At 53.3% G+C, this 13,677-nt stretch overlaps 2 protein-coding genes across 6 annotated transcripts in view; both read left to right on the forward strand.

The window, feature by feature from the left end:
• LOC311215631 (rho GTPase-activating protein 39-like) overlaps positions 1–3,883 on the forward strand; it is a 50,042-nt gene extending 46,159 nt beyond the window's left edge. Inside the window, exons 8-10 of the mRNA XM_084296904.1 lie at positions 202–293; positions 746–915; positions 1,340–3,883. Of these exons, the coding sequence (XP_084153030.1) occupies positions 202–293; positions 746–915; positions 1,340–1,534 (457 nt within the window). The 3' untranslated portion in view covers positions 1,535–3,883. The remainder of the gene's footprint in view (positions 1–201; positions 294–745; positions 916–1,339) is intronic.
• Positions 3,884–10,731: 6,848 nt separating this feature from the next.
• PHF20 (PHD finger protein 20) overlaps positions 10,732–13,677 on the forward strand; it is a 70,629-nt gene continuing 67,683 nt past the window's right edge. For all 5 annotated transcript variants that reach the window (XM_084296785.1, XM_084296786.1, XM_084296787.1 and 2 more), the window contains exons 1-2: positions 10,732–10,861; positions 13,044–13,087. The gene's annotated coding sequence lies outside the window, so the exon portion shown is untranslated. The remainder of the gene's footprint in view (positions 10,862–13,043; positions 13,088–13,677) is intronic.

Below are 13,677 nucleotides of genomic sequence, written 5' to 3' on the forward strand. Positions count from 1 at the left end.
CATCTTAAAACTGTGTCTAAAAGCAGACAAGCCATTCTTTCTGACGAACTGCTTCTGTAGCTACTGCTGGTGTGTGCTCCCTTCTCCCCAGGGTCTCAAAAGCAGTTTTGGAGCCACCGTTTGCTGGCCTGCTGCCACGCTGGGCATATTGCCGAGCACTGTGTGCTCTCTGAAGCATCCTTGCTGTGCTTCTGTTTGCAGGATACCTGGTGACATAGATGAAGTCAACGCATTGAAGTTGCAGGTGGATCAGTGGAGAATCCCAAGTGGCCTCAGTGACCCCAACATCCCAGGTAGGGGAATGCTGCATGTGTGCACGGTGCAGCCTTAGCCATGGTACAGTGCAGAGGGGAAGGTACAGGAGCAGCCCAGGACGCATGCTGCTGACTGGGGACATGTACATAGTGCTGTACTCTGCGAGCTGTCTTCACCAACTGGCTTTTTATTCTGTGCCTTTCTGCTGCTTTTCCAAATGCTGTCCATGGGAAAGCACTGGGGGTGGTGGAGGGTCCGTCAGAGTGAGGCTGTACGAGCCCAGCAGCCTGCAGGGCAGCTGGGAGTCATTCAGGAGCAGCACTCTTGTTCCCAGCAACTCTGACTTGACCTCTAAGGTGAAATGGGACAACTGCAGAATCCTTCCTCTGTCCTCCGGTTCCTGAGGCATTCAGTCTCTCTGCCAAATTTGTCTCTGAACGTGGTGGGGAGGTAACCAGAGCTGTTCTCATGCCCTCTGCTTTCTGCCCAGCCTCTCTCCTCAAGCTGTGGTATCGGGAGCTGGAGGAGCCTGTGATCCCCCAGCAGTTCTACAAAGAGTGTATCAGTAACTACGAGAACCCTGACGCTGCCGTGGCTGTGGTGCATCTTTTGCCGGAGCTCAACAGACTGGTGCTGTGTTACCTCATACACTTTCTGCAGGTAGGCAGCCCCAACAATCCTTGCCTCTGATGCCAGCCAGGAGCATAGAGCACAAGGGGGGTCATCTGTAGTGCGCCATCAGCTGGCATTTAGGATCTCTCATTTGTATTTAAGGTGGGATTAATGGAGGGAGATTTTCTGGGCTTGTCCCTTGTTGGAGCAATAAACTATATTCTTGATCTTGTGGAGTATGGGGCTGGTCCCAAAGGGAAAGGTATAGATCTGCAGGATGTTCCCTGTCTGCTGAGACTCCCATCAGCCAAGTCAGAGCATGGTGGTCTTCCCCCGTGAATGTGTGGCTGTTGGGGCACTGTCCTTCAAGGAGGCCACATCTCTGCTGTCCTTGCATCTCTTCTTAGGCCATGTCTGGAGTCTCTTGCCCTTTTTATACTGCTACAGCTCAACTTTTCCTTATTACCTGCAGATCTTTGCTCAGCCATCAAATGTGGGCAGAACGAAGATGGACGTGAACAACCTGGCCATGGTGATGGCCCCTAACTGCCTGCGCTGTCAGTCTGATGACCCTCGCATTATCTTTGAGAACACACGCAAGGAAATGTCCTTCCTTCGCATGCTGATAGTACACTTGGACACCAGCTTCATCAAAGGGCTGGTTTGAGGCACTGGCCCTGGGGTCCAGGACATTGCCCTAGGGAGTCATTGGGTGCCTGAAGTCTTCTCCTCTCTGCTTAGATTTCTTCTGTTGTCCTTGCTGCTTTCACACCCCAGGTTAGCCCCTGAACGTCTCCCAACATGTCCCTTCAAGGACAAGGACTAGACATTCTTGAAAGGCTTGGGCATTTCAGCAGCAGGACCTGGAAGTCCTTGGACATGCCAGGCCTCTGTGTGTCAGAGGGGGGAAGGCTTCCTCCTTGGAGCCACAAAACTGGCTGCATTTTGAAAGGGCTGTGACACCCACGAGACAGCTGCCTGAGGCAGTGAGATTCTCCATCTCCTTTCTGGAGGAAGAGTTGGCTTCAGGTAGGAGGACATCGCTCCTGTATTGTGGCACAAGCTGGTCCTGGGGGACATAACTGCCTCACAGGGATGGCACCCACTGCTATGGAGCCAGCCTGCTTTACCTCTGCAGACTGTTGGTTGGAGGCGTGAGGGTGGTTCTGGCACCCCATGGTGCTGCTGGTAGGTAGATGTGAAGGTGCGGGGGGTTGGCTGAGGCAGAGGGATTCCTGGGACTGCCCTGATGAGTGGAAACATATTGCAACCCGAGGAGAGATGTCTGAGCCTCTGCTGCTGGACGGCCAGACAGACAGACATCCTGTGCCTGGGAGCTCAGGCAGGCCAGCTCAGCACAGCATCCACCTCACCCTCTCCTTTAGGCAGTTTCAGAGCTGCACAGCAGTGTGGTTGGTCTGTGGGACCATCCCTGCGTGGAGCTAAACCAGCACCACCCACACCATGGGGCCTGGGGACAAGAGGAAGGCTGCACACCTGGCCGCCTACAGATGCAACAGTCTTGTTGGCATCCTTCTAATGTGGGCCATACCCTCGAGGGGTAACCCCACCAGCTTCGTAGCTCCTTTCTGCCAGGCCCTTGTTGCATGTGCCGCATGAGCTGACACCAGTTTTCCTGAAGAACAGCTGAGAATGTGCTGGTGGTGCTCAGAGCGGCCTCCGCGGCTCCAGCAACCCCATTTCCTGGCACCAGGTCCTTCACAGACAGCTCTGCCCACCCTCTGGTTCAGCCCTGGTCCAGAGAAAACAGGGAAGACCACCAGTGGGAAGAAGTGCCCTTGTGCTGCGGTGTGCCCTTCCAGGCAGGGCAGCTGAATTGCCTCTTGCCTGGAGTCAGCTGTGGCACCAGTGCTTTTCCCACCAAATTCTCACTGGATCTGCAGAGGGTGTAGGAAAGGAAGGGAAGAGGCAGGTCCAAACAGCTGAGGTGCAGTGGAGCGTGCTAGAGTACTGTCAGCTCAGTGTCCTCTCTTTTGCTTTTAAACCCCTGCAGCTTTCCATGTGCCACCAAGAAGTGAGGCACAGCAAGGGGCAGCACGTAGATTTCCCTGCAGCCTCCAGATACTGTTGCATGTTCCTTAGCAAGCAGCAATCTCTAATTCTGTGGCATCCTGGCATTATTCTTTTCATCTGAAGTGTTTTCTGTGCTGGAGGCAGATCTGCAGCAAAAAGCTGCATGCTGGGATCATTCATGCAATGCTAAGTCTACTGGTAGCGTCCAAGGTTGCATTTGCATTTCTGCACCCCCTCCCTTTCAAGTGGGGACCTGGAATTGCCCTCTTTGGATTGCAGGAGCCAAGTGGGGAGCCAAGGAGTGAGGTTTCAAGCTGATGTCTGAACCTGAACCAAAGGCACGGACACAACATGCCATGTGCAGAGGGTGCCCCGCGTGTGTTTGAATCTCTCTCTGTGAGTGGGGTTTCCAGGGCACAACTTTGCTCAGAGGCTCCACAGTGCAAATCCATTTTGTGGCCAAATGAGCCGAGAGTCGTGGTCCCCCTTGTTACACCAGATGCTTCTGTGGTCCAGGAAACCTTGCTTCTTTGTCAGGATTAGCCATGTCAAACATGCCAAAAAATGTGCAAGGATCTGCTTCACACACTCGTCCTATCCAAGTGCTTCCAAGGAGTTCAGCTCTGTTTCGCCTTCCAAAGTGCTGAGCACCTCGTGCTTCAGATTTGGGGCCACATTCACAGAAACAGAGACAGGCAGGCGGTTACCAGCTTTGCCATGTTTTGCCAAAATTTGAACCATTGAACAGGTTCAGGGTGCCACATCCTGGCCCCATGAGGGCTGGAGCAGCCATGTGCTTGCCCCCTTCTTTGGGCTGCAGATGCATGTGTCTGCAGCCAGCCACCAGACTGGTGATCCATGTTATTCCTTGCACTTAGCTGTAGCAGGCAATCAAACCATAGGCATTTGCTGCTATTACAAATGAATGCTTCTTGCCAGGGCTGTAAAATAGGCTAATAAATTACACTGGATATTACTTTCTTTGCCAACAGATTTGTAAATACAGATCAGTAAAGCAGCCTCTCTTCTGTTATAATAATAAATACAGTCTCCATAGTTGTCCCTGGTTCTTTTTGTGAATCTGATGTGTGATTGTGCCTGCCTGGAGCTGCAGGTTTCAGCCTGAATGTCAGTGTTCATGAATAATATTTGGGAACCAGCATGACATCAGCACTTGGAAAGCAAGCTGTGGGCTACTTCTGTTGTTTGTAATTCTCAGGGAGCTACTGTGGGACAGTCAGTGAAACTGGGAAGAGATCAGGGAGGAGCAGATAAAGGAGAATACTTCATACAGGAGCAGTTATCTTCTGCAGCCCTTCAGGGTCAGAAGGGATTTAGGCAAGTTTATGGGCTATAGCTCCACAAACGGGTAGTCAGAGGATAAGACAGGGATGTACTGCTAATATCCCTAACCCAGCAGCTGTGGGTGCCGCAGGCATGTGCTTCCTCTGCATAATCTGTTCTGTTGCTGGAGATGTGGTTACACAGGCTGCAGGGCTGACCCAGCTGGGGCATTTTTATGTTCAGATTGGAGAAGTTTCTGGATCTTTCCTCCCCACCCCAAGAAGGAGCTAGGAGCCATCTGTGTTGGTGCTCCAGACTCACACCGGTCACATCCTGTGGTGGAGCTGCAGCACAAGTGCTACCTTTGCCACTTCAGTCGGGTGGTGACAAGTTACTGTCCTGAGTCTCACCAGTGCTGCCGACACTCTGGAGCTGATCATATGCTGGTGGCACTGGGAAAAGGCGGTGCACTTAGAGCACAGCAAGGGCTGCTCTAGTCACCCCAGCAGTACGCAACCACCCGCGACGGCCAAATCGTGGTCTTCTCACCAGCTCTGCTGTCAGGACAGACAAGGAGTGGACAGGCAGCAACAACAGCAGAAGGAAGAGCAATAGTGTTTTAACCTCAAACAGCCCTTTCCTAGGTGGAGGTTGGCAGCCCAGCATTTAGGTGTTCCCCAAGGCTGTTCTGTGGAATGAGCTGATGTGGCCAAATCAATAAAGCCCACAGACCAAGGGCTTCAGCTCAGGCTTGGAGGCTTGGGCTCACTCCTGCAGTCTTCAAAAATTGCCTGCACTGCTTAAAAAATTGTGTATGACAGTGGCTTGGGACATGGCTCACCTGTCCTCCGCACCCTGTGGAGAGGCAGCACGTGCAATTTGTCCTAGACCTGCCACCGGCTGTGGAAGGGCAATGTGTCCAAAGGGGCCTGCACCCTTGCAGTGCTGCATGCTCTGGGTGCTGGTGGTGAATTTCTGGCTGTTTTAGGGCCTTTGCAAAGGGCCTGGCATTAGTTTTTTGTCGTTTCCTCCATCGCGTCCTGTGGATCTGCACACAGAAATGGTAAAAGCAGTTCTGCCAGCTCCCAGCAACCTGCCCTCAGGTCTGAGCTCTGCACTCCACCCCAGCACCTCAAGAGGCTGGGCAGCTGCTGGAGTATGATGGGTGGCTTTGGGACCTCTCTGAAGGATGATCTGGGCGTACCCGCTTTGGGACCCCAGTGTTACAGGATGTGGTGCCACCCCACAGGGCCACCCATACTGCTCACCCACCACCCCTCTTGGTAGAGAAGCTTTCTGCAGTCTCTCCTCCCCTTGTAAATGTGAGGTGACCAGGAGTTGTGTCTTATCCCCCAGATTCCCAGGCTGTGGGAGACCAGTTTTTAGCTTCATGTTAAGCTTTGCACTAAATCATCCCTGTGGCAAGACACAGAGGAATAGGTGAGCCTGCATCAGGAGCCCAGCAGCATAGCAGAGGGACACAGATGGGAGGGTCCCTGCCCCGATGCTGCCCCAGCACGGGTTTGATGTGAGCACAGCAAACCAGTGCCAAATTCAGCAGAACTGGCTAGTGGAGCTGGCACTGAGCTGGGGCTCCGAAGAGCAGCACTCAGCCTCTGGCACACCCAGAGATCATCTATGGGACAATCATCAAGGATAAAATGGATAAAGGTGATTTGCTTGGTGAGTGTTGCTGCTTCCAGAGCTCCTGTTGTCCTGTAACATTTGTCACCCATGCTTAATGGTGGAGAGAACCAGGTGCAGGTGGTTGAGGAACCATCTAGGTTCCATCCTTGAGGAGGGATGGACCCTGTATAGAGCTGCTGGAGTTGAATGCTTCCAGGAGGCCATGAGGTAAAGCTTTTGGGACATATTGCAGCACTGAGTTACTTATCAGTCAGTTTTCCTTTCAAAGAAGGGGGCACCATTTCAAGACGCTGCCCAGTCCAGGAAGGTTTGAACCTACAGCTCCCAGGGGCTCCTCCTGCTGCAGCCTCCACCCAGAGCTTCCTCCTCCTCACCATCAAAGCCATTCCACTTTGTCTGAAGTGTTTGGTGTTTGCTGATATGGTAAAGGGAGCCTGAGTCCCTTCCTTGGTGGATTGCCTTCATCACTGCTGTCTGGAGGAGGAATATGGAGATGTGAAAACACAAGGATGAATATGAAGTCTTTCTGCAAAAATGCAAGCAGAGAGAGCCCAAAGGTCTGGCTGCTGGTGTTGAGGGGCCCCAGGGAGGAGGGCAGGAGGGCTCAGGTGTTCACAGGCACATCGGAGTTTCAAATTGAGGTTTCTTGGTATCCTAGTGCCTGCTTTACCTGCTGTTATTGGAGAGGAGGTGTCTCCTTGGGCCGCCAGCCCTTGGGTGCAGCCAGCAGCTGCCATGTGCTGTTTGGCTTCTCACAGAGCGCAGGTGTGAGCTGGAGCCCAGTGCTGGGCTGCCGGGCCAAACTGCTGGTCAGAAAGAGAAACACAAGGGGCTGGGACCTCAGCTGCCAGGTTTGGGAACTGGCAGGATTCAGGGCCCAAGCCCACAAAGCCATTTAGAAGCACAAGACACAGGTTGTTCCCACAAGATGCTGCTTCCTCAAAGAAGAACTAATGGCCTGTGTCAACTCATCTCCACTCACAGCCCCATTTCCTCCATCCCACCTTGTGCCAGCTCTGGTGCTTCATTCAGATCACAAGCAACAGTGGTGACCACACGGGCTGCAGGGGAAATGTGGAGAGCAGGGGGACAGAGGAGGAGTGGGGCCCCTCTCTTTTGAGGCCACTGAGCTATTAAACTGTTCCAGTATGTGGTACAACCTCCCCTGAAATGACCCAGCCTTGGTTCCTGCTGGGGAAGACAAAGGTGTTGCAACTGTAAACAGTACCCAGATACCGGGCTTGGGTGTCCCTGCGGTGTGTGCTGCCTCCTCACTCTCAGGCAGACCCTATGGCTCCAGGAGCCCAAAGAGGATGAGGCGATGGAAGGGGCTACAGCCTCCCCCTGCTCCCAGTTGAATCACCATGGGGGTGCCTAGGTGCCCTGACGTGCCTGTACGTCTCTGCCACACTGCTCCACGAATGGGGCTGTGCTGGCTCTGCCCAGGCTGAGGGCAGACATCCTACCTGGAGATCCATAGCCAGCTCCCAGCCTCTCTGGTTGCTCTGGCCAACGGAGAAGGAATGACAAAATGGCCTAAGCTATAAACTGCCCAGGCATGGAGTGCTGCTGTGTGGCAGAGGCACTGACTTGGTGAGTGATCCCCTGCCCCTATCTGTGCCTCGGGGCCTTGCCCAGAGGTCAGCCAGACATGGGGGGCCTCCAAAAATGTTCCGACATGAGCCACTATGAGCAGGGCTGGACACAAAGCTCATCCTCGGACTGATCTTTGGTGTTGAGGGCACGGCCTATGGCTGCAAACTCCCCTGAGCCATGCTGGCCCTCCTCTAATCCCCACCCGGCTCTGCAAAGCCCATGCTTGGGGCAGCCTCCTGAAACCAGGACACCTCAGCACACCACCTCTGCTGGCAGCTGAGCCACACCATGCTCAGGCAGGCTGGGAGCCTGCGGCCTCCCTGCGCTGTGGCGCTGCTTTAGTGCGGGCTGCAGTGACCCCGCGTGGGCTGCACGGCACGCAGCTGCAGGCTCCCCTGCCTCTCGCTGGCTGGGCCTTTGTGCAGGAGAAGAAAAACTTCCATGGGCGCAGAGAAACCCTTTGCATCTGCCACACCGGCCCCTTGGGTGGCTGGTCAGGGAGGAGGGGGGAGTCTTCTGCATGGGATTTCTCCAGCCAAATGCAGAGGCTGGCCTCACGGATGGCATCATTTTGCAGCTTGTTCAGTCTCTTTTTTTAGTCAATGCAAGAGGCGCTTTCTGATCGTGGATCCTCTCTTGCTGAAGTGGAGGCAGGAGGCTGGTTGGATGCGTTGCCCTTGCCACATGCCTGATTTTCTCTGTTGAGGTATGGGGAAAATGGTCAGCAAGCTTGGCTCGCCGACAGGCAAGGGAAGTGCCAGAGCCTGGAGCACACTCCTCAGCAGTTCAGCTGCTTGTGTTCAAGGCCAACTTGGTGAGAGCACAGTTGTAGAGCTGACCTTGAAGAGAAAGAGGTGGCAAAGGAAAACACCTCACTGGGAACTTCCTCCTTCTTCTTTGGGAATGTCACCTAAACACAAAGCATCACCCTTGGTCTCTGCCTGAGCCAGGTCAGCTACTCCTGTGCCTGGCCGTGGACTTCCCTGACCCCAACACATGGGCTGACTTACTTTCTCCCTTGACCTTCCTGCCTCATCACTATGGGCTTGCATGCTGGACTCTTATCGCTGTCACTGGCTCTGTTCTGCTCCCTTTTCACCACTGGACTGCACAGTGTTGGGTAGGGCACCAACCTCATGTTCTGTTGCCACCCCTGCTCCGGCTCGCCTGTCCCGGCACAGCACCCCACTCCTGCTGCTCCCTGACAGTGACTCACAAGGTTCATGGCACCCCTCATGCTGAATGTGGTAGGTACTCTGCAGGTGAGAAGAGCATCACATTCCAGAGTGGACAGACAAACCCTCCCTGGCCTGCAAAGCCCAGTTTGCCCACAGTTGCATTAATTGGTTTCTCTGATGTGTGAGACAGTGGATCCCAACTGATTCAGCTGAACTCCTGAGGGGGGCTGGGACCTGTCCCACACAGGTGAGTGCCGTGGTCACGCTCCTCTTCTGCTTACACTAGGCTGGGACAAGCTGGAGGCAGGCACAGCATTGCTGTTTGCTGTGGGTGTCAATGCAGGGGGAGGCTGTTCTCCAGGAAAGGCTGTTGCTCTGCAGACTGTGGAGACAGGCTGGATATCTAACACCTGAGGTTTTACAGTAAATGTCAACCAAGAACACTGACATCAGACACTGAATCTGAAGTCGGACTACCCACAAGGAAAAAGACATCACAAATTGGTATATACACTTCCATAGATTGCCAGAAGTAGTTTGCTCTTGTGGGAAAGAAGGGGGCAGGAGGGAGATAAAGGGAGAATAAGACATTATTTCCCCCAACTCATAAACAATGGGATTTAGAAAGACCCATTTCTGTGGAGAAGGAAATGGTTTCTGACACCTGCTTTCTCATGACAGATGTTCTAAGACTCAGTGCTTTTTAAGTGGTCAAAACTTTAATAAAATATAGTGCTCTCAAAACAAAATGAAACAAAACCATAAACACTACAATTACGTTTTAGTAAAAGTATAAAAACAAAAAAAGGAAATTATTTTCCTCAAAACTTTGGAGTGGTTTTGTTTAGCTGCTTTTTATTTTAATTCATTCTGCAATCTTTTTTTCTTGTCTCTAGAAACCTGCAATGTTAAAACCACATGTGAGATTCCCAGGTTAAAAATAGTCCAAACTGATAACTACATTTTCTGCCACTTTTTTTTTTCTCCTGTTACGGTATTTTTAGCAAGTCATCCTGCTTCCACAAATTCACAGCACATAGCTCACAAACTGTAAGAAACATTAACATACAAGAACATCAGAGAAACATTAACACAGAAGGTGCTTTGCACCAGCCTTTGTGCTTGTTGGGTCCAGTGCTGTTCATGGCACTGGGGTGAGGCTGATGTCATTGGATTTGTGCAGCGCCAGCAGTTTCTGTGGTTATTTGGCAGGACGAAGATGAGAGAAAAGTGCTTAGACTTGGAGCTATGGGTTGCCCACTTACCTTGTTGCATGCAGCTGTACACGCTGCTGACACACGTGGGGTATACGAGTACCCTGCAAACTGGGGAAAAAAAAAAAAAAAAAAAAAAAAGCAACTCCTTAGTGACTGAAAATTGTTTCAGCTTTTCTCCATGAAATGATCATTTGAAATTGAAACTGGCACTACCTGCAGCACGAGCCCCGCAGGCACCTTGGCCCCAACAGCTCCCCTTTCATCCCTCAAACCTGGCGGGTGACCATCATTCACCTGTCCATGGCCTCCGGGCAGAAAATGCTGGATTATCTCAGGCAAACCCCCTGAACCGGGAGAGTTTATCACCCACAGCCACAAATCCTGCAATATTTGAAGTTAAGAACTTCAACCTGCAGAGATTTTTGCTGTTCTGCACCAGCGTGCTCTTGGCTTTAAGTTACCATAGAACTGAGAAGAAGCGTTTTGATTTCCAGGAGGCTGCGAGGCTCCGTCCAGGGGCCGGCAGCACGGGGCCTGGAGCAGGGCGAGCTGCCTGGGGGCCGCAGAGGAGACAGACACAGCCCCTCAGGGCAGCGGGCACGCGGTGTTTGGTGTTTTTTGGGTTTATTTCACCCTTTTTCAGAGCCCTGGTGGACGCAGAAACCTCTTGCCGCGCCCCAGCCCGGGGGCAGCGCCTGTCGGGAGGCCGCTCGCCGGCAGGGCCGGGGCTGTGCTCCCACCCCTCTCCCGCAGCGCCCCGGCCGCGAGGCGCCGCCGCCGCCGTTCCGCAGGGACCGGGACCGGGACCGGGACCGGGACCCGCGGGGCCGCGCAGGGAGCGCGCTGCGCGCCCCCGCGGCCCGGCAGCGAGCGGGAGGGGCCCGGCCCGAGCCCGCCCCCTCCGGCGGCGGGTGGCGGCGCCGCAGCGAGGCGGCCATTTTGTGGCGCTGCGCGGTCGGTGGCGCTGGGCTCGGCGCGCAGCGGGGCCCGGGGGCGGTTTGGCTCCGCTCTCCGCCTTTGTCCCGTGCAGAGCCCTCGGTAAGAGCGCGGCGGCGCCCGGGCGGGCCGGGCCCGCGCCTCCCGCCCGCCCCGCGCTGCGCTGCGGGCCCGCGGCGTGGCGAGGCGAGGCGAGGCGAGGGGAGGGAGGCCGGGCGCGGCGCGGCTGGCACGCGGCCCCGCGCACAAAGGGCCGGGCCGGGCCGGGCCGGGCCGGGGGCGCCGAGCGGGCGCCGCTGCCGCCTGGCCGGGGCCGGGGGGCCCGGGCCGCGCCCCCGCCCCCGCCGCCCCCACCCCCGCTCCCTGTCCTCTCCTCTCCTCTCCCCTCGCCTCCGCCCGCGGCCCAGGTGAGTAGGAGCGCGCCGAGCGCCGGCGCCGCGGGGCCCGGCCGTTGGGGGCGGCCGAGTGACCTTGCGGCGGCGCCGGGGCCCGGGAGAGAGGCGCCGAACGGGCCCGGGGGAGCGGCGGGGCCGGGGCCCGGCGGGGGCTGCGGCGGGAGGTGCGCGGCCGGGGAGGGGCCGGCGGCGGAGCCCGGCCCCGGCGGCCTCAGGAAGCGGCGCGGGGCCGCTCCCGGCGGGGCTCTGCGGGGCGGGGGGCGGCCGCGGCGGCCCCGGGGACGGAGCTCGCGTGGGGCCGGCGCTCGGAGGCGGTGCCGGCGGCCGCGGGCCTCGGAGCGCGTCTGCTCCCTGCTGCTGCTCGTCTCCCTGAGGCGTCTTTGGGGAAGCGAGATCGAGATCGCTCCCTGCGCGCAGCTGGGAGCCGCTTCACGTCGTGTGCGTTTGATACCCAGAGCTGGGAGGCACCGTGCTTTTTCCCGACAGACCTGGGTTCCCGATGGCTTGCTGCCTCCAGAATGGGCTGTCGGACCGCTTGGCTCGGAGCACACGTGCAGGCTGTAGCTGTGGTAGCACTCAGTTGATCAAGGAGGTTCTCAGTACAGTTTTGGGGAACAGTTACATCTCTGCTGCTTGTTCAATATTCTGCTCGTATCTCAAACGTTGCTGTGATCCCGTGCTGTTGCTTCTGGCATAAACACTTGGACATAGACAAGGAGGGATGTTTGAGTGTCCAGGAGTCCAAACTGGATGAAATAAACTGATTTTTACAGTGTACAGAATTCAGTGTTGTATAGCATAGTCAAATGAAACATTACTTGTTAAAAACAGTGCTGATAACTTGAAGTAACCTTATGTAGGTTTCTGTACAGGAGCTTGTAACTGAGCATCTGTACAAGAGAAATGCTTTTGGTGTGGACTTGTTTAACTTCCTACTACAAGCAAGGACCGGTTTCCAAAAAAAGCTCAATGAGAAGACTTGTAGCAAAGATCATTTGTAGTACAATTCTTTATTTTTTTTTCATGTGACTTCTAGTAGTTCAGGAATTGAAGGTGGTTTAGGTAAATACTGATTGTTTGACCTAAGCCAGTTTATGGGAGAGTTCAGTTTACATTCTACTGATAACTTTGTTGGTGTGTCCTGAATGGAAGTAATATTTTACTTGAGCAGCCTGAGAGTAAAATCTGCTTGCCTGTAATCCAGAGTACCTAATTAAGGTCAAGTTGGGAATGAGGCTAGAATAGTAGCTGCTCATAACAGTGCTGCCTTGATTGAAATGTAAGAAGCATATAATTAATTCTTACCTTTAATTGGATAAGTTCTGTGAAGCTCTTTTTCTTGCTCTTATGGTTCCTGGTTAACCTAAGCCATGATATTGACCTAAATTCTCCCCCTTGGCCAGGGAAGGAGGGTGCAATCCCTAATTTAATTGTAGGGGATATTAAATTCTCTGTCACTGCATCTTTTATGTATATCTGTGTTGCTGGCAGCTCAGTATTGTCTGTGGCTGTAATCTGTCAAACCTTGACAGAAGCTGCCACTGTTGCTGCGCTGCTGCCACTTGTCTTCTCTTGCTGCCCATATGGCACTGTCCTGTGCAGATGTGAGCTGAGCTAAAGAATATACACAGGGGGAGGATTTACTGTTGAGCCCCATAAGTGCTTGCCTCAGTATTAAAACTGCATTCTTGATGGTTGCCTAATTGTGTAGATGTAGAAGGTTTTGTTGTTGTTTTTTCTTTTTAAGAATAATTGCAGATACCTTGCACATAGTGGCACATCACATTGAGAAGTCTTGTGAAGTGTTCGTAACACGTCCGTTCTTTTTTTTTTTTTTTAATTATTTATTCCTTATCATCTTCAAAGTTTTCTCCCTTGCTTGCTTACAGGTTTTTGTTGACTTCTTGTGCCTCCTGTAGGAAAAGACTTTCAGGTAAGAAATAGTAACTTACACCTTTCAGTTTGTTTTTACGGTCAAAATGCCAGTAGCTATATGACGTCTGTTGTTCAAAAAACTGTTGGGTCTGGTGCATTTTAAGGCATTGTTCTTATGAAAGTGTTTTTTTTGTGTGTGTGCAAGCACCATGTTTAAGTGATCTTGTAAGTGCAGGTGCATAGCATGTCCAGTGCTTATTGATGTGTGTGACAGAAAATAACGCCGGTTAGAATGTAGTATTTACAGCTTTTTGAGACTGCTTGCTAATTTCTTGACATGCCTTTGTGTGGTTTCACTGGGTTTGAGAACTTTCGGCAAGCCTTGTCTGGATTTAGCCAGCTGCAAGCTAACTAGTCTTTTCGTGAACTCTGTTTAAGGTAGGTTTCTGAAATAGGTTGGGAAGAAATGTACCTGTGTCAGTCTGTATCTCTATGTACCATGTTTTTTTTGGGGGGTGGGAAGCCACTGGTTAGTGGGTTGGGTTTTGTTCTGTTATGTTTTTGTTTTTTTTTTTTTAGTATGAAGTTAGTATGGAAGAGCCTTTCTAGTCTTGTTGTTGAGGTTAATATACTAGTTTAAAATCAGGT

The sequence above is a fragment of the Netta rufina genome, assembly GCF_964035555.1.
Source record: "Netta rufina genome assembly, chromosome: 16".
Taxonomy (NCBI): Eukaryota; Metazoa; Chordata; class Aves; order Anseriformes; family Anatidae; genus Netta; species Netta rufina.